We start from the raw sequence: 20,884 nt of genomic DNA on the forward strand, positions 1-20,884 counted from the left end.
CGCCAGAATTAAATTTGATATCGGCGATATCGCTCCGCTGGTATCTTTTTATATTTTCTTCTCATGGGAAATTTGAATAATTCTTTATTTCTTTGTCGTTTGTTTAGTTTAAAATTTATATAAAATTTGTGATAGAAAATTTGTATATCTTAAATTATTACTATCCGAAAATGTAATTATAATAACTTGTACATTATAATGTCAACTTTAGTATTGATTTCATTGCTTTATTCTATGTTTTCTTTGAATTTTATTTTCATTTTTGTGTCATAATTCGTTATCTTAATTTGACAAATATATTCTAAGAAATGGATAGTAAAAAACATTTCAACAGCAATTTGACTAGTTGTTTACAAAGTTTAGACTCGAATAAAGTCACAGAACGAAAGGTAACGGCATATGATGTATCTTCTATTATATAAAATATGGATATAATTAGTACTTATATAGAATTAAGCTTTACCATTTAATGTATGGCTAAGCATAAACAGTACCATACACCCTTATTGAAGATAGATATTTAACTAACATTATTATTGGTAATAACAAGATTTTAGTATTTGTCATTTGATATTAAAATCAATGACTACAGTAACCTTATAAATTTTGTTTCTAATTATGGGGTTCAATGAAGTGACAATTAATAAAAATACAGGAAATTAACCTTCATATATTTTGTACTGTCTTAAACTTATATCAAATATTATTACATATTATGTATAAGTGTATTTAATATATTATTTTAAATTAAACCAAATGAAAACTAAAAATTAAATCAGTTATCTTGATTTTTAAATACTCGGTTGTCTAAAAAAAAAAAATATTATAGACGAGTTTTTAATAATAAAAAAAGTTTTCAATGGATTCAATTATTTTATGTCGGATTATTGTAACAATATTATAATAAATACATTTTTATTGGTTTTAGATCCAAAAAATAGTTCTCTTGCTTTACTCTCCTTATTGAAGCCCTATTTCTAAACACAATAATTTTAAAAGTTTTTTGAAAATATTATGATTTGTAATATATTAATTTATAGAAACTGTACTCTTTACAATATAAAATATGTACACAGTAATTACTGCTGTTACTGCATGATATTTAAATATTGACCATGTAAGTTTCAATTCAATGTAATACATCAATTTTATATTTTAGGGATGAAAAAATAATAATTTATTAAATATTCTTTTTTCATTATGATATATTTACAACCTAATATAAATATAAAATTAATATAATTTTACTAATTCATTAATACTATTTTAACATCTTATAAAAAAATATATTTTAGATTAAACGACAAGAAATTCAACAACTGTTGGAAAACGATGAAGTTATAGAAGTTTTGAATTATAACAGTAGTCTGCAACAATTAAATCAATCTCAAAGTATTGATGGTAATCTTGTAACATGGAAATGTCTTCTGAATTGTTATCATAGAAGCTTAATACTGGTTAGTTGTTAATAAATTAGTTTATTATTTATTAAATTATTCTTGACGCATTCATCCAAAAATATTAAACACCAAAAAATTTTAAGGAAACAAACCTTTAAAGGACTATATCTCTCATACTCCTTATTTATCTTACCACCTTCTTTACATTTGATATCTTAATTCATTGATATCAAACATTTATCATGGGCAAATATTGAAACTAACTACCCACCTGCACGTAAAATTAAAATCTGCTTTTTTTACTATATCAATTAATATTTATATAACCTGTAACATCCAATATCCAACATGATATGTATATAATTTGATATTATCTTCCTAGAATCTTTATTATATATAACAAAATTGGTTGCATTTTATTACTCTAATTAAATGAGACAGTAAAATATACTTGATGTGTTTAAAGTTAATTTAACAAACTGAATTTAAATCAACATATTACTTATTCAATAATGAATATAAAAATATTTGTACACCCAAGCAAAAATTTTTCTTCTAAAATATTTTGAATATATAAATCTCAACTAACTCCCCTGACCAATCCACTCCTTGTTTTCTGGATATTTATTTAAAATAATGACTAAGAACTAAGTGTCTTTCGTTATTGATACTTAATAAGACCAATAATTCATCTTGATTCTTGACCCATAGTGGTAGGTGTCCAACAATTTTAATTATAATTAAAGATAAACAAGAAATTCGGGATGCTTGCTTAAAAATACAGAGTGCTAATTATCCTTATCAAACCCTATTATTTGCGCCAATATAACTATTAAGAAATAATAATACTTGTTCAACTTTCCATTTTTTATTTACCAGGATGTTGAGAATGAAGACAAAAAGAAGCAAAGATCAGGTTTAAGTTACAAACAACCAAATTTAGAAAACTGTTCTATTTTGCTGAGAAATATTATCAATAAAGCTAACAAAGGTAAAGTGAACAAAAGTCATATGTATATACTAAATATATATTAATTACGTGTTTACATTATAATTTGACAAGAATAATTTAACATTTTTCATGTATGGTTGAATAAGTTTCTTATTGAGTTCTGGAACAGTTGACCATTCATAATCTGTCCATATGTCTTTTTGTTCTACATTTCCATCCAAAAGTTTTGCTTTGAAAAAAAATATTTTTGCCCCTTCTACATTAGATTGTTCTCGTTTTTGTTTTGGATACTTATATTTATAAAATCCGCATGGAGCATTACCATAAAAACTAACATTTATTTTATTGCCACATGATTCTCTCAATATTCTTTCAGCTGTTTCTCTTAATGTTTCTCCGTCATTCCAAAAACCTTGTGGTAAAACCCAAAAATCATCATGTCCAAATTTTTGTTTAACAATCAAAACTAAATTATCATCTAATTTTCTTTTTAATGATTTAGTATCGTTTATTTCATCTGCCTTAGTTGAACGACTAGCAAATTTAAAATTTAAGAGTTCTTCTTTGTTCTTATCTACATAATCTTGTGCTGATTGATTTGATGCTTGATCCATGTCATCAAAATCAATAACCTTTCCACTTTTCAATTTTTCCATTCTCTTAACATCTTTTTCATGTCTAAGCTCGTGATCTGATTTTAAGCTCTTTTCAAATTCAATTTCTTGTAAAAAATTTTGAAAATTTACCTCTGTTTCTGTCAACGATTTTGTAATTATTGGTTTTCGTTGTAGACATAAACCAGCCATGATATCCCATTTCACTTGCTTTGTTGAATGCATTCTACTATAGAAGTTTTTAAGCATAATTACGTTAAGAAATTTTTTCATTTTTTAATTTCTGTTAAAATAGACTTAAGTAGGTAATAGATAGTAGTATTAAAAGTATATATACTTATTATTAAATAATAAATATTGCCACTTATAATTTAATTCAAAAGTTCAATTGTTATAGGTGTTAATTTGATTAATTTTAATAAGATGTATTTACGTTCTTTGTAGGCTAAAATAAGGGCTAAAAGCTAAAATACTAAAATAGTAAAAAAATATATAATATAGTAGACTGTCTACCAGCGTTTGAGTATTTTAAAGAATAATGATAACAGTGATAAATGATAATATTAAATTATTCTAACTACGGTTAGGTTAACCTTAAAATCTGTTGATTTTCGTTATGTTTTATTTGAGTTGGATATAGTTGGTAGTTGTGGAAACAAAAATAAAAATTTTTACTAACTATTATCTTATTGAAGTTAATGATGGTATAATTTACAAAATATTATTACCTTATTAGTTATTTTGTGCGTTTATAGACGTTAAAAATTTATTTTTGTCAATAATAATGTTAATGTTTGGTTTAAAATTGTAAAAATGTTTGTACAAGATTCCTCGTAAAATGTTTAAATATTTTAAAAAAAAGTTTGTTGAAGTAAGCAACACTCTGCTGTAAAGGTTACTATAAAGTCTATAATGGATGTATTAAATTTTAATCCAATGATAGGTATCATTGTATACGAAAAACGATTCTGAACCGAGATGATTCGTCAACCTTGGAAATATGTTCCAGTAGGTGGTTAAAAAGGTTGTTTATTTTTTAATGACCTGAAATGGTACCCCAAGATTAAATCTTGTACAGAAAATGACAATTTAAACAACTGGTGTATGTTTCAAATTTATACGACTAATAATTTTTAACTTAAACAAAAATCTAGAATTATTTGATAGTTAATCGTTGTTTTACGAGTAGTTTTAAACTAAGAATACAATTTTTTTAATTGACCAACGTTCAAGTTCTTTTATTATTACTTATTGTAAGCCAAACTTATGGAAAATGTAGTACCTATTAAATTTTCAACTCTTAGCTAGATTTGTAGCTAGGCTCGAACTGTTGAAAATTGAACTGTATATAGATAATACTAATAAAAACATTTGGTGAAAATTTAAAGTATTTAAAGTGATTACTTTTTGAGTTACAAGGTTACAACCATATTATAAGCAATCAATTTTTTTGAAAACTACTGAACAGTTTTTACTTCGACCTCTATAATGCACCAAGAATATTCACTTTTCCATCAGAAACCACCCCCAAAGTTTAAAATTATTTAAACAAGTTATGCTGTACACAGAAACAAAAAAAACACACATTACTATAAAATCAATACATTTATCACTTTGCTCATAATCTAAAAATTATATCAGAGATACATAAGCATTTAGCACAATTTTTTTTACAACTATTTGAACTTCGAAATTTTACAAAATTTGTCCAATTCATTTTAACTTCGAAATTATTTTGTAGTTTAAAGTTTATAAAATGTTCTATTTTTATAACTAAGACTTGGAAATTTTATAGAATTTCAATGTGTTAATGTATTAATATGTTATAACAAATATTTTATTTTATAACTATAACATTGTTTTAGTTATCAAATTATGTACAAGATTTTAAGAGTTAAGACAATTCATATAAAAATAGAAATTTGGAAAAAATTTTTATGTTTTAATTTTGATGTTATTTATTAGTTCCCCTAGTGAACAAAGCCTCAAATGGGTCTTTGATCAACATATAGTCTAACCAACCTAAAATCCTTAGTATGCTACTGATACACATTATACATTTAAACTAAGAATATCATTCATTATTTTAATTCAGTTTGAAAACATTTTATTTGGTAAAATAAAGTTTTATATATTTCATAAATTTCTTCATACCCAATGTCATTTTTAAAATATGAAAATTCATTTTATTTTATTTACCTATATCAGTAACTCTTGTTTGTTCTTATATAACTAACATCAAATATATACCAATACAGATCAGTTGATCCGAAATGTTTGTTTAGTTATTTTAAAAATATGTTGATATCTAATAAGCAAAATTTTACATTTTAATATTTATAAGAGCAAAGTATTTCATACTATACAGAAGCCAAATAAAAGTTTATATTTTACCTAACATTAATGTTTATCTGTTGAAATATTTTTTTCTACTTAGTATTTAGTGTTTACTGGGTAAAAACAGGTAATAAAAAAGTCAATTTTTATAATTAAATACTACTAGAATATTCTAAATTTTAACTAAATATCTAAATTATAAATTATACTTTCTGGTATCTTCATTTAGTTTATATTTTCTTGTCTATTAATATAATTATTAAATCTTTTGGTCTCTTCTCTACGCAACAAGAAGTAATTAAACATAGCAATTACAAAATTAAATTATAAAACTTATACATTTCACCATATTATATTATGTAATTTATAGCTTGCTCTAATAAATAATTTTGTCTCTTTAGATCAACCTTATTTACCTATTAACGATTTGTTAAAATGTATTCTTGATGTTTCTCAAAATAATACTTTTCAATTATATATGGGAGAAGTTTACTATAAAATTTTGGAACAAAGTATTTTATCTCGGAGTTATTATTGGCATTCATTAAGCAGTCATTGGAATGGTAAGATATTTTTTTTTTTTTATAATTACAACCAATCATAAATGTATATATTTTAGATTTGTTTTCATTGACTTACAATTTATATAATGTGGATTTTGCCAACATGAGACATGTATCAATAAAAATCATGAAACATATAGTAGTCAGAGGTGATGCCCATTCTAGTGTATCATTAGCTATTAAAAAAAAGTAAAGTATTTATTTCCTTGTTTACCATTACACACTTTACTTGAGATATTCATGATTATACTACTTATACTATTTAATTTAAAAGACATTTTTTTTTCTAGAAAATTTAAGTTATGTACAATTCTAACATATTATAATTATTATATTTGTTGAAGTCCACGAATTTGAATAGATTTTTTTATAGCCTTATCAAATACTAATTAATGAAAAAATTTAAATATTTTTCAATTTAATTTGCATAATATTATTCAAAAATTGTTGGAATGCATTTTGATTCAGTTCATGAAACATAAATTTAGCTTGCCTTTTATAAATTTAAAAATGATTGATTACAATTTTTATAACGATTGTATAAGGTTAAAATAATCACTTTATATATTAAATTATAAATATTATAAACTTGTATTCAATTATCTAATTATAATATGTATGTACAACTATAATTTTATTGTAGAATATTTTCATACTTAAAACAAGCAATATTGGACACACTTAAGGAAAATAATGACTTTTCCTTAAGAGAAGATTTAATTATTCTAGTATTTGATGTTTGTAAAACGGTAAGTTATACTTTTCAATATTCATAATTTTTTATAAATACATAGTAACTAAATGCTGAATAATTAAATATTATTAAACCATACCTTTCTTTATACATTATTATTAATCAATGGTAAATGCTAATTCCTAAATATGGGCATGCTAATTTATATAATGTATTTTAGTAATATATAGCATTACAAATTTATCCCAAGATCAAAGAATTTTTTTTTTTTTGAAAGGTTTTACTTCAATTTTTAATGTTTTCTATTTTATTTATCACTTTATTTTGTTTTAATTGAGAAATATGGGTATTTAGAACAATATTCAACTTGAAAAAAAAGTTTGAACTAAATTTGATTACTAACATATAGGTTACATTATATAATTGAAAAAAAACATTTTAATATCAAATATAGAAAATCCTGTATATTAAATTTATTAATTATTTTTAAAATTTAATTAGCTATGGATAGAATGTCGTAAATCACTTTGTCAGTTTATTGAAGAAAACTGCACACATTTGATAAATTTCTACGAAAATGATAAACCAAAAAAGGTTAGTTCCTTCTTAATTATATACCAACTTCTTTTATTTTTATAAAATTAAAATATTTAGATTCAAGAGAAGCTGTATAATTTGTTAACTTTGTTCATAAAAATACATCATCCAAAATGCATTGATTTCAATCATAAAGAGTCGTATGTTTATAATGAAAATATGTGGATTGATAAATTATATCATATATATGAATTTGTACGTCGTGAAATACTACAAATTAAAAATAATTCCAATCCTAATTTTTTTAATTACATTTCGGAGTTGGCTGTAACAATTTTTAATATAGTAAATTTTTTTTATTTCTCAAATAATGAATTTATTTATTATAAAAACTGTTATTATTTAGGTATATTTTAATAAATTAGATTCATCGATCCTGGTCTTAGACGAATGTCCTACTCCAAAACGAAAAAAATATGATATTAATGTATTATCTTTTGTAAATGGTCTTACAGACTTAAAAACATCAGAAATATGTACCAGGTAAGATAATAACTTATTATTTAAATATAAAGTAATACATGAATAATATCATTGTATGTCTAATACATTTCTAGACTTAATATAATTACAAAACTACTAGAAAATCATGCATTACCATTTCATGAAAAGGATTACATACATTTGTTAGAGAGTTTAACTATATGCTTAAACTCTTATAAGGACACCAAATCAATAAAATATTTAATCATGTATGTTTATTGTTCAATAGCTATTACAGACGAATGCCTCCTAGTTTATTTTCTAATCTATTTCCCTATTGTGTCTTATTTATAATTTAGTTGTTGCAATGAATTAATTAAATCAGAAAATATTTATAAATTGAATCAATTTGGACCTTTTCTTAAAACTGTTTGGTCATATGCATTAAAGTAAATATTGTTTGTTTAATATGAAAAATGTAAAACAAATTTTATCTCTTTTATCCTTTATTTATTTTTATTTAGAATGGTAATGTCAAATGAGGATTCAGATTTATCTCATAGTCTCTTACACTCATTAATTGTGTTAATAAATTGGCACAATGAAATGTATTCTGATATATTAAGACTATATTTTAGTAAAACAATAAAAATTAATGACCCTAGTTTGAAAACTTTAGTAGTTTTATTTAAGACAAGAGGTTTTTGCAGTGCTTCTTTAAATAAAACAGTAAATATAAAATTTTATAATTAAATACCAGTTTGTACAAAAATTTTATACAACTAAAAATGGGTTTTTTTTTATAGAACATGATTTTGTTGCTTGATTGGTTGTTACCGCTAAAGTTGCAAGATGCATTACTAGTTGAATCATTTTCAAAACTGAATCCCTATCTTTTATCAGAAGTAGTTGACTTAATATTGACAAAACCTAGCATTAAGAAATCATTTGATAATCACAATAATTTAAAAACAATAAGCTTTATCGACTTTACAAATACATGTTATGATTTGGCACTTCAAGATCGTCCAAATGTGCAACTACATATCACTGATCTTTCTCAAAATAAAAGTAAAATGTTTAGTATTATAGTATTATATTAAATTAAATTCATGAGTTATGTATAACAGGTATAAGACGATCAATTGATGAAAATACTTTTGAGATATTAATTAATTTTATAGAGAAAAGTATAGCATTACAAGAAAAACCAAGTATTGCAACACTTCAAATGTTTTTATCCATGACAAATTTTTTATGTTTTCTTGAAAATCAGTTTCCTCAATTTATTAATGATTTTAGTGAATTCAGGTAATTATGGTCATGATTTCATGTGAATATATACCATCTATTTGAAGAATTATTGAACTGATTCATATTTACAGATTATACAAATTTAAATACATGGAAAAAGTAAATAATATAGTTTCTGAACTTAATACCCATGAAAACCAACATAATAATGAAGCATTTGTTAATGTTTGTTCATTATTTCATAAAAGATTACAATTTGTTGATGATATAATAGTAAATGAATTAATGAATCATAACACAAACAAAGTTATTATGGCTAAACTTTATAACTTGAGTAAATATAATGGTAATATACATATTATATATAAATATATATATATTTGATACATTTTATGTTAGAATTGATTTAAGAGCAATTTAGTATTATATATTATAATGTTTTAGATTTTAATTGTATGAATCAAGTATTAGATTATGATAGCCTTAAAAAAGAACAAAAGTTAAGTATACAAGCAATTAAGGCACTATTAAGGACTTGCTTCTATAAAGTTAAGTATTTCATTAATATAACTATGTAATAAACTACAACTATAATTGTATTAAAAATTTTCTAATGATATTTTGACGAATAATTAGGTTATGTATTAATTCTTTTATATTTTAAAAGATTTTTTTAGAAAATATTATATAGATAACTTCAAATAACTTTTCGAATTATAAGAAAACTAATTTTATAGGATTATTAATATTTAATGTTTTTAATAATTGTTAGTAGCTATGTGACAATGTGTTACAGATAACTTAGATTCTATGGATTGATTGATTTCATAAAACTTTTTTTTAGCTTTTTTAATATGTATGATTGTGTTTAGATTTTACATAAATATGATTAAAATAAAAGGTGAATCCTATTAACCAGTAATAATATTAAAGAACTCGTTGAATTTTATTATTTATTTTAAATTTAATTGAATATATTAAATAATATCACTATTATTATTTTTACAGGTCAAACTGGTTATCAAACACATTTATTAGAAACTTTAATAGATGACTTAAAAGAATTAGAAGGTTCAATTTCTCAATCATACACCTACTTTAAAGTACTATTATTATTTTTGTTATTAGTATTATCTTTAGTTATAACATTTTCTGCTCCCTCCCAGATCAAAAAAAATAAACATAGACTGCAAGTAGTATATACTAAAAACATAACTTATTGGTGTTTTGAACGAATGAAACATTTTTGGGAGTGACTTATGGTACTTATGGTATCATGATTTAAATATGCTTGTTAACCCATAATAGCATTTGTTCGCTGCAGTAGTTCTTATATTAATTTTTTCGTGATTATTTATTGTAACACCCAGATATTTAAAACTATGTACCCTTTCAAACTTAAAATTCTCAAATTCTATATATTTTTTATGATTTTCCTGTCTTGATATTACCATATATTTAGTCTTTGATTCGTTGATTTATAAACCGATGTCTTTACTGTTTTTTATTAGTTCCTTAGTGCTTATTATTACTTCTTGTTTGTTTGATCCTAATATGATAATATCATCTGCATACGCTATAATTCCACATTTGCTTATGTTTTCTTCCAAGTTTAACCCATCATACTTGCTCTTTGTTTTTTTTACTACCGTTTCTAATGCTATATTAAAGAGTACTGAGGATAATGCATCTCCCTGTTAGAGTCCAGTCTTAACTTCAAATTCATCTGACATGTGTTGGTTGAATTTAATTTTACATCACGTTTTATCCATGCATAGTTTAGTCATTTTCACTGTTTTGGACGGTATTCCGAAGGTTATGAGTGCATTTCATAGCACTTCTCTATTGAATGAATCATATGCTTGTTTATAGTCAAGAAACAATAAATGTAAATCCCTGTCGAATTCATAATGTTTCTCAACTAGTTGTTTAACCGTGAAAATGTGGTCTATGGTGGATTTTTCTCTCATAAAACCACACTGGTAGTCCCCTATAATGTCTTGTATACAGCGTAATTCTGTTTAATATGATACCTGATAATACTTTATACATTGTGTTCAACAGTGATATTCCTCGGTAGTTTTGATAGCTCAAAACATCTCCCTTTTTATAGATAGGACAGATTATTGCTAATTTCCATTCTTTTGGTATTTCTTCTGTCTTCCATATTTCTCTGATTAATTTACCTATTTCATTTATCAATTCTTCTCCACCGTACTTAAAAAGTTCCGCGGCTAATCTATCTTCACTGATGATTTGTTGTTTTTCAATTCATTTATCACTGTACTAATTTCCTCGTCTGTTGGGTCCATTTCTTAATTTAATCACCGAATTAAATTGTATATAAAATGTATTTTATGAAAATATTCATTTCACAGTGCAAATGGTAGTTATGACCTTTATCATAAGTATTTTCCTAACATTAACTAACTCATATTTTGTGTTTTTTATTGTTATTTTAATCAAATATAAATAATTATTAAATAAAAATATTTTTTTAGGTTACCAATTTTCTTCATATAGCTTTGAGTTTGAATAATTTAACAATAGATATGATAGTTCAATTTAATAAGTTTATTAAACAAATAGCCAAAGCTTGGTGTTCTCATCAAGAAGGTTTTATCAAAATAACTCAGCTCTTGAGTGGTAAAAATTGTTATTAATATTTTTATTAGTATATATGTTTATTTTACCTTGTATATTTAATTATTTTAGATGCACTTCAAATAACTACTAAAAATAATTTAAATAAAGTTTGCACTACTAATTTACTTATGTTAATTTGGTCATTACAAAAAATATCTACTACCAAAAATTGTGGACCAAAAATGATTTGTGCTTTCATTGATTTACTTGGAAATTTTGCATCTGTAAGTAAATTTATTTAATTATACAAATTTTATTTTCTTAAAAAATTATATTTAATGTAACTTTAGATACAAAATGGTAGTTTTGGATCAACGTGGAATATTAATACTAATGTGATACAACCCATGAGTCCAAAAATTATATTGTATTATCTAGATAATCCATTTCTTCAGGTTTGTAGAATATATAATATATATATTAATATTATATTTACATTTTTTTTTTTTTAGTTTTTTGATTTATTTTTTATAAAATATTACAGGTTAGAATTGCTGCTATTAAATGCATAAAAGTAATGTGTGATGCTTATGAAAATAATCCAAATCCATATATAATAAACTATGAAGAAATGTTTCATATTATATTAAATAAAATCCATGAAGAATTTACAATAGATGTGAGTTTCACTAGTGTATTTTACTATTGTATTAAATTATTTGAAGTACTATTTAAAAAATATTTTTAGTATGATATAAGTGAAGAAGAACGTGAAGATGAGTGCACTAATAGAATTTCCACTTATTTATTATGCATGCAATCATTAATAACATCGAGTGTTAAGTATCAAAAAGAAGGTTTATTTGAAATTTTTCAAACAATTCGTAATCAACAAATTAATTTAGGTTAGTATTTGTTTTAATTGTGTTTAATTTGTAAATAAAATACTATTTTATTTTAGATCTGGTGATAAATATGTTGGAATGTGTAAAAATTGAATTAAAAATGAAATCATACATGGAGTTATTAGAAAATAATTTAAAATTCTTATTATGGAAATGGCATTTAAAGTATTCCACTTTTGAGGTAATATTTTAATATGCTTTTATTTTTATTAATTATTCATTTTTTAATAATTTATTTAGGAATTTCCAATTAGATTGTTTTCTTGCACAACGATGGAACAATTTTTTAAAAAATATCGTTTTGAAATCATTCCTATTTTAGTTATCAAAAATGACTTGAATTTTTTAAATTCAATGAATATTCTCCATAAATTAATTGAGGTAAATAACATTTTTATTATTATTTATATATATTTAAATACTGAGTTGAATACTTTATTTGTATTACATAGACTATAGTTTAAATCATAATTGTTAAATTACAGGAAACCTTTCCGGTTATATTTTCATATTTGTTGGTTATTAAGATTGTAGAAGTACCATTTATCAATCATGATGAAATTAAAAAAGTTATTGTAAATGAATTGGGTGAAATATATTTTAATGAACTAATTAAATTACAGTGCACAGATATAATATTACAATTTATCCAAATGGTTGTCATAAATACTGAGCAGCCAATTGTTCCGATACAAATTAGTAGTGATCAATTCTTGGTTTTAATTAATATTTTTCAAGTAAATAATCAACCTAGTTATTCTGCTTATTACTATTGTTCTATTATTTATGTTCTGTTAACTCTAGGAGATTTATGTAAAAAATAATAATCCATTTTTAACTCATATGTCAATGAAAAAGCCCAATTATATTCAAACAATTGTTCATGTATTGTATGTGAATATTTTCAAAACATCAACATCAAAATTATGGTACATGTATTACTTTGTTTTTTAATATTATTCCATTTCTCATTTTATTATTCAATTTATAGGTATCAGTCATTTTTCCAGTATACCGTTTTTATGAAAGCTCTTATCGGTCAATTATTAGATTATAACCAAATCGATGAATTTTCTCATTTCCTAATTAATCAATCTATACTATCAACTATTACTTTATTAAACCAAAATAATATTGAAATGCACAATTATGTTATAGAATATTTAGAATGGTTATTAATGAATCCTAAAAGCATTTTAAAATTAAATACAAGTCAAATTGGACCTCTGATATCGACTTTACGGTCATTGGCAAAGAAGCTACCTTCCTCTAATGAAAAATTATTAAATTTATTAAATATTCTTAAAAACTTCAGTGACCAAAATATTTTTTGTGAAACAAATAAAGAAAATGAAACAGCACTATATAAAGACATCAATTATTTTCTTTATCAACAAAATGAAAATATTGATATAATTAAATCTTTACAATGTTTAAAGCTAAAGGTTAGTCAGTACTCAAATAATAATTTTTTTAATAAATGTATTACATAACAAATATTTAGTATTATAATATAGTATTATTTCTTTAGTTACAAACAAATGAAATAGAACTTCAAAATATGTACCGTGAACTGTTAAAAATCCGAGGATTTTCAGAAGATTGTATCAAAAGTATTTTACATTGTTTAATTTGTACACTAATAAAGCTTACAAAAAGTGATGAATTTGAAGTATGTATTCAAGTTAAATTTATATAATAACTTCTTCAATACTGCTTTTAATCTATTTATAAAAACATATTATTAAAAATCTGAAATCTATTGTTTGGGGTCAGCCTTTTAGATATATCTGTTATGTATTATACGTATTTAAAAAAAAAATGTAATATCAGTCCTAATTATTTAAATTATTAATACATTTTAAAAATCTTAAATAATTAATTACATTTCCTATGAATTTATAAAAATACTTCTAATAAAACAAGTTTTGTTCAAATTGTTTTTTCAAATATATTAATTTATCATTACTTTTAAATTTTTCATCTCAAATTCAGATCTTTTAATCCTACTATACAAAGTAATTCTTTTATCAAACAACACTCATTATTTTAAAAAGTATAGTTTTTTTTTCAAATTGTATTACATGTTTTTCTTCAACTATATAAAATTTTAATTTTTTTTACTCTTATATTTAAGGGGATTGGTGACAGTAATTGCCTGTCTTTATCTAATACACGCGCAACATAAGAATTCAGATGTGTTTTTTGTCCAACTTACCAATTGATACAGTAAAGCGATAAGAATTCTGAAAATAGATTTGAGTTTGTTATCAAGTCTACTTGAGAACGGTCAGCTCACATTTTTGATATTATCTCCTAAATCCTAAAATAATTATATTACAAACAGGTAATTAAAAATTGTTATATTTCAATTGTTTAAAAAGTTATATTTTAATATCAAAAATGCGGACTGGTCATTTTCAAGTAGACTTGACGACAAATTCAAATTTGTTTTCAGAATTCTTATCTTAATAGTTAAAAAAACTATCAACTTATGATTTTCAGATGGCAACCTATATTAATAATTGCATAAATTAATAAAGCCATTTTTTCATAAATTTTCACATTGAAATTTTTAACTTTCGTATATCCATCGGTGAGTTATAACTGCTCTAAGTTGGTTGGTTTTAGAAGCTTTTACGTGTTCTACATCAATACTAATTTGCACCTTCATATCTGAGATTTTTATTTATAAAATCCAGTATCTATAATAGTACCTAATTAATTCAATATTGTCGACCCCACGGTGTTGCAAGATTGGTGATAATATTTATACCTGTTGGCTGTTACTACCTGCCCCATATAGCTTATTATCAATTGTTATATAATTATAATTAATTGGACTAATACTTCTAATTATTACTAAGTATCTAATGACGAGTTTTAACACATTTTCTCTCAATAAACACTTCCCAAAACTACCCAACTTTGAGAAGGTATATCTCATCAACGGATTAACAAAAAATGAAAATTTGTATGTCATAATTAGGGTTCAGATTTGAAGACAAGAGCCTTTATTTTAATAATCATAATAAAAAAATAATTTTTGTACAAAAATATGTTTCATTTAATTTCTAAGACGATGGATGTATTTTGTTTTTGCCTTTGTACTTGTAAATGCATTTTTTGTGCTTAATTTTCAGTTGATTTAATAATTTTATATACAGCTTACGTATTATCGGTACAAATGGGTTTTCTTCTACACAATATTTATCAATAATGCTGAATACTCAATCCATTTTTGTCTTATTGAGTATTTGGTATGGGCGTATGGCCATTAAAGTACCCATATTGGCCATACTACCTATGTAAAGATTAAAGATATGTTCATAATATGTAGATTCAAGATTATTCGTCAATCTGCATTTGTCGAATTATTTTTTTAATACTTACTAGTTAGTACTTATATTTAATTTTGTGGTATATTTTTGTATTGATTTTTTACATAATTTAAATGCTTTTTTTCTAATTATATTGCCTTCAAATCTAAACCCTAGTGATAATTCATAAAAAAACAAGCCATATTAATTTATGAAATTTTAAGTATAGGTTGTCATTTAAAAATCAAAAGTTGATAGTAGTTTACCTAATAAGCATGAGGGTGAATATATGAAAAAGTTCTACAATTCTAGAACAGTATGGATCTTTAATTTAGAAAAAAAAAATTTTTTTAAAAGTCTATAGCTTTTTGTAATAATGAGTGTTGTTTGATAAAAGAATCACCTTGTATGTTCTTTCTAACTTTTTATTTATGTGTTAATTCAAGAATATATTATATATAATCTTTGATCAATTATTTGCAATTTTAATCTGTTTAATTACTATTCTCAAATTAAAATTTTCATATCCCAATTAACAATATGCTATAATTTTCCAATCATGGTCATAATAGTAAGCACCATTTATTGCTTCCTAAAATATTTTAAGCATTTTTTACAATTTATTAAGTTGTTTCTATTTTATGTTGGTTAAATATCATTTAATTTGTTTTTATTATAGATTAAAATCTTAGCTGCCAGTTGTTTGGGGATTTTAGGTCCATCAGATTTAACTACTCTAATTTTACAACCAGAACCTGAAGTATTGAAATTAGAGCCATATATATCTCCAGAATATTTATTTATGAAGCATATAGTTGAATTGGTTTTAAATTACTTAAGTGATGATAATATTTCAGTTTTGGAAGCAAGTAATATAACTTTATTCAAAATTATGGCGACACAAAATGGACAATCTTTATATGGTAACATAACTATTAACTATACTGTGTTCAAATAAGAAAGATACCAGGTGGCACCCGTTTTTTTGTTTTTTAAGGGGAGTCAGATGCTTCTCCTACCAAGTTTACCACTGGGTTTTTTATTTGGTACGAAGCCATACCTATGCACACAAGTCAGCCACCTAGTATCTTTCTTTCCTATTTTGAAACAATTTTCAACTATATTAATATATTTTAAATGTAATTAAACATTTAGAAAAATTAGGTCCAAAAGTTGTATACCCATTTAAACCATCTGAACAAAAAGAACTGGATGTTGAATTATCATTTGATATAGAACAATTTAATTTACTAATTGATAAAAACGAAATCTGGTGTCCAATAGATTCATCTATTTCTTACAGTAGTTGGATTACAAACATTACAAAGCATTTATTGGAAACACTTCAAGGCTTTTGTAAAAGTTTATTGCCTATTGCTGAAAATAAAGTAAAAACTAAAAATATATGTATTAACATTTAATAATTGGTTTGTTTTTAGATCAACATCTATAATATTAATTAATGTAATTATAATTTTAGCCTTTGTTTTGTGAAAACATTTTACCACATCTCGTGTATTTCCTTCTTGAATACAAATCACTAACAAGGCCTATATTAAATAAACATTTGAACAGGTTTTTTCTTAAACATTATAAAACAAAAACGGAAATGGAAAATACAACTGAAAAGATAAAAACAAATTTCCATCAAGGTAATATTACTAAGACCCATTTAATATTTTTAATTTTAATATTATAATAAATTAATTTATTATTAAACTTACAGAATAATTATTCAAGGCTTCTCATAGGTTGTTATATTTCAATTTTACTGCTCCTTTTAGTAGCTAAGCTAGTAGTTCTTATCACTTTAAAATTAAAATTATTAATAAACGCTTATTAAACATCGACTTACATAGGATATTTAGATCCCATTCCCTTCCCATGGGTCATGGGATATGTTTATAATAATTTTATAATTATAAAAATTATACCTTGTGTTAATTAATTTGAAAGTAAATAAACAATGTAAAAAATGCTAATCTAATTTAGATTTTACCCCCCATAATTTGATACTTGTCTTAAAACATAAATAATATAGTTACTATATTAGCCATTGACTGTTATAGTTAACAATGCCATTGAAAATAATATTTATTGTAATAAATTGGCTGTGCAATGTCTTCTACGAATCATTAATTTTATCAGACTTCAGCAAAACAATCCTTTACAGTAATTATAATTTTAATTTTACTTTATAGTTTTAACAATTTTATACTTAACATTTTATATTTAACAATAAATTAATCTAAAAGTTTTATAAATTTTATATTATAAGTATTATTAATAGTTTTATATTTTCAGAACAATTTTGGACATCAATTACTTATATGTGTCCCAAGCAGCCCAATTTTGTTCTGCACATTTTACTTCTATCCAATATTTGGAGCTCTGGTGTGAAACTCAATTTAAGTAAGTTATTAGATTTAATATTATATTGTTATTAATTAACTAAACTTTTGATGGTAATTAGACCTTGTTAATTTTAGAAACACAATTTTGAGAAGTTCTTAACAACTAAAAATATAAAAAATATCTTATCTTTTTTTGATATTTTAATTTGTCTATTTTATGATTTTTTTAAAAATTAAATTTCAATACATAATATATAGAACAATTTTTTTTTATCGAATAACACTCATTATTTCAAAATCTAAATGTTTTTGAAAATATTTTTTTGCATAACTTTCAGATGTAATAAAATAACATTTTTTTTTTCAAAATAAAAATATATGTATACCTACATTTAATATTTTTATTGTTATTTTTTAAGTTTTTTTACTTTTTGAATGACAATATAATGTTTTTAAATCTATATTCTGAAGCATAATATTTTTCAGAGTACTTTTTTACGTAATAATCAATATCCAAACAAGTTGTTTATTTAAAGTATTTAAAATTTTGAGTTGTATAAAAGGTTACAAGAATATCCCACAAAATGTTTGTCTACTACTTCCTTTAACTAAACTTTAAAAAATTTAAATACTTATAAGTTGTAACTCATAAGCTACTCACATAAGTTTTTATTTTTATGTAATTAAATACTCTAAAAGATATTCTGCCTTAAAATATGAAATTAAAAATATGTTGTCATTAAAAAACATAAAAATACTTTTAAAATACATATATCAATTTTATTAAATTAAAAAAAAAAAACTGTATTGTTGTTTGATAAAAGAATCACCCAGTATAATTCAATCTATTTAAAAAAACATTTCAATACAGACTTATTATTTTTTTGTTAAACTTACTTAGATTATTTTGAAAAAAATTATGTTTTATTATTTTAAGTCTATTGGTTTTAAATATTATTTATGGTACTTGCCATTTTTCCTGAATTGAAATTACCCAAATTAATTTTTTCCAGAATACTATTTTTCCCAAAAGTCTGAAAAACCCAATACCTTTTTTTTTTTTTAAGAATGTCTTTCCTGGCGGTTATTGTTCCTAAAATAAAAAATGTTGTTATTACGAGGAGTTTCAGTGGCGTATTTTCTATATAATATTTTATTTTATACCTATAACTATAATACAACTATTGCTCTACATTCTAATCTATCAATAATCATTTATTAATATATAAATAGTATTTACAAAAAAAGTATGGATATCTTGCCTTTATCGCACTTTACCGTCATTACAAAAACATATACCTTTTTAATATTAAATTATTACACTACATAATTTATTATGTTACTATTTATTGACATGTATATGTCTTATGGCTAGGGGTCATTCTGTTAATTTGTCCGACACCAAGAATGTTACCTTTTGAGACGGCGACTGTTTATAGCAACTGGTTGTTATAGCAACAGGTTGCCATGTAAAAATGTATAAAAATAATAATAACAAAAAAAAATATATATATATATATATTATTAGTTTAATCTAACTATTTTTTTATTTTTTTTATTTTTTTTATTTTTACTATTTTTTATTTGTTTTTTTTTATTCTAATACCAAATTAACATTGACATTCTTATGTCAACTATATTCAGTAGAAACAAGACATATACATGTACCGATGTATCTGCATGTAGTGTAGATACTCTTTAGTTTTTTTATTAATTATTTTTATATTTTATAAGTATAATAATTTATCTACTTTAATATCGATTAGGTGTTCGGGGAAAAATCGTTATGGGTTTATGGACTTTTGGGTAAAATACAATTCGCGAATTTTGATTCGGGAAAAATTCTAGTAACCATCATTGATACAATATCTATACTTCTATTTATGTACATAAAAATATATAAATTAAATATTACATAACAATGGATTAACATTTTTAATATTTTTAATATTTAGAAAAATGAACAAAGATAAAGAGTCAATGGTATTTAATCCTGTAGATGTGATCACAGAAATGTTACCAAAAGAAGGACTTTTGTTGCAAACAATTCTCCATGAAGTTAGTTATTAATCTATTAATATTAGTCTTTTATATTTCTGTCTTTTGATTCCAAACATTTTAGTAAGCAAATACAATATACTCAGTATAAGTTGAAAAAAATAAAATGGATTTAAAAGAATTAGGTTGAAATCCATCCAACAATTGTATCAATATACAATTTATACATTTTTGTTAATAAAAAACAATTAATTAACTATAATTACATTTATAAATTTGAATACTATCATCAATACTTTAATCACTTAAAAAAAAAAAAAAATATTTTATAAACTATTCTAAATATAATGTTATAAAAAGAAAAAATGAAGATATACCTCTAATATATAATATGTTTTCAGCACGAACTAAGAACTGTATACTATATCTTAGTTCTTGATTTTAAAAACACCTCATAATTGCGTAGAATGTAACTATAACGTATTTTTTAAAATTGAATTAAATGATAAACTATTCTAAGAAAAAACAGTTCTGATATAAAATTATCAGTTATTTATTTTTCTATTGATATATTACTATAAAAGTATAAGTGATAAATATAAATGTATAACATAGTCGGTGAAAATATAAATATTATAGGCCTTATATTTATTTATAACATTATGTTGAGTTATTTATGTTATAAGATAAAATAAATAACAATATATGCCAGGGGTGGCCAGCGAGAAGACACTTATGAGCCATCAAATATATTAATAAATATGGAAGAGCCATAATGTAAAAAAAAAAAAAGGTCATATTATTATATAATACAAAAAAACTCATATTAAAAAAAAAAATTTGTAAAAATGTTATGATAAGATGGCGAGCTGCAAAAGTCCATGACG

At 23.1% G+C, this 20,884-nt stretch overlaps 2 protein-coding genes across 2 annotated transcripts in view; one reads left to right on the top strand and one right to left on the bottom strand.

The window, feature by feature from the left end:
- The first annotated feature begins 22 nt into the window (after positions 1-22).
- The window catches only part of LOC114119972 (serine-protein kinase ATM), a 29,657-nt gene continuing 8,795 nt past the window's right edge, over positions 23-20,884 (top strand). Inside the window, exons 1-34 of the mRNA XM_050204021.1 lie at positions 23-389; positions 1,296-1,457; positions 2,280-2,391; positions 5,705-5,866; positions 5,923-6,055; positions 6,510-6,615; positions 7,062-7,154; positions 7,215-7,442; positions 7,504-7,640; positions 7,715-7,849; positions 7,940-8,029; positions 8,105-8,309; positions 8,387-8,651; positions 8,711-8,891; positions 8,966-9,180; positions 9,279-9,381; positions 9,841-9,937; positions 11,336-11,480; positions 11,550-11,704; positions 11,771-11,875; positions 11,965-12,099; positions 12,169-12,325; positions 12,382-12,506; positions 12,566-12,706; positions 12,811-13,062; positions 13,130-13,254; positions 13,317-13,770; positions 13,857-13,997; positions 16,325-16,568; positions 16,801-17,033; positions 17,126-17,297; positions 17,715-17,817; positions 17,950-18,057; positions 19,955-20,057. Coding sequence (XP_050059978.1) covers positions 309-389; positions 1,296-1,457; positions 2,280-2,391; positions 5,705-5,866; positions 5,923-6,055; positions 6,510-6,615; positions 7,062-7,154; positions 7,215-7,442; positions 7,504-7,640; positions 7,715-7,849; positions 7,940-8,029; positions 8,105-8,309; positions 8,387-8,651; positions 8,711-8,891; positions 8,966-9,180; positions 9,279-9,381; positions 9,841-9,937; positions 11,336-11,480; positions 11,550-11,704; positions 11,771-11,875; positions 11,965-12,099; positions 12,169-12,325; positions 12,382-12,506; positions 12,566-12,706; positions 12,811-13,062; positions 13,130-13,254; positions 13,317-13,770; positions 13,857-13,997; positions 16,325-16,568; positions 16,801-17,033; positions 17,126-17,297; positions 17,715-17,817; positions 17,950-18,057; positions 19,955-20,057 — 5,403 coding nt within the window. The 5' untranslated portion in view covers positions 23-308. The remainder of the gene's footprint in view (positions 390-1,295; positions 1,458-2,279; positions 2,392-5,704; positions 5,867-5,922; positions 6,056-6,509; positions 6,616-7,061; positions 7,155-7,214; positions 7,443-7,503; positions 7,641-7,714; positions 7,850-7,939; positions 8,030-8,104; positions 8,310-8,386; positions 8,652-8,710; positions 8,892-8,965; positions 9,181-9,278; positions 9,382-9,840; positions 9,938-11,335; positions 11,481-11,549; positions 11,705-11,770; positions 11,876-11,964; positions 12,100-12,168; positions 12,326-12,381; positions 12,507-12,565; positions 12,707-12,810; positions 13,063-13,129; positions 13,255-13,316; positions 13,771-13,856; positions 13,998-16,324; positions 16,569-16,800; positions 17,034-17,125; positions 17,298-17,714; positions 17,818-17,949; positions 18,058-19,954; positions 20,058-20,884) is intronic.
- Positions 2,339-3,474, bottom strand: LOC114119974 (39S ribosomal protein L46, mitochondrial). Its single transcript, XM_027981725.2, has one exon. It carries the CDS (start codon positions 3,237-3,239, stop codon positions 2,436-2,438), a length of 804 nt encoding a protein of 267 aa, XP_027837526.2. The 5' UTR covers positions 3,240-3,474; the 3' UTR covers positions 2,339-2,435.

Source organism: Aphis gossypii, chromosome 3 (genome assembly GCF_020184175.1).
Source record: "Aphis gossypii isolate Hap1 chromosome 3, ASM2018417v2, whole genome shotgun sequence".
Classification (NCBI taxonomy): domain Eukaryota; kingdom Metazoa; phylum Arthropoda; class Insecta; order Hemiptera; family Aphididae; genus Aphis; species Aphis gossypii.

Excerpts from the sequence above, each read along its gene's own strand:
- LOC114119974 (XM_027981725.2), bottom strand. The coding sequence starts at position 3,239 with ATGAAAAAATTTCTTAACGTAATTATGCTTAAAAACTTCTATAGTAGA.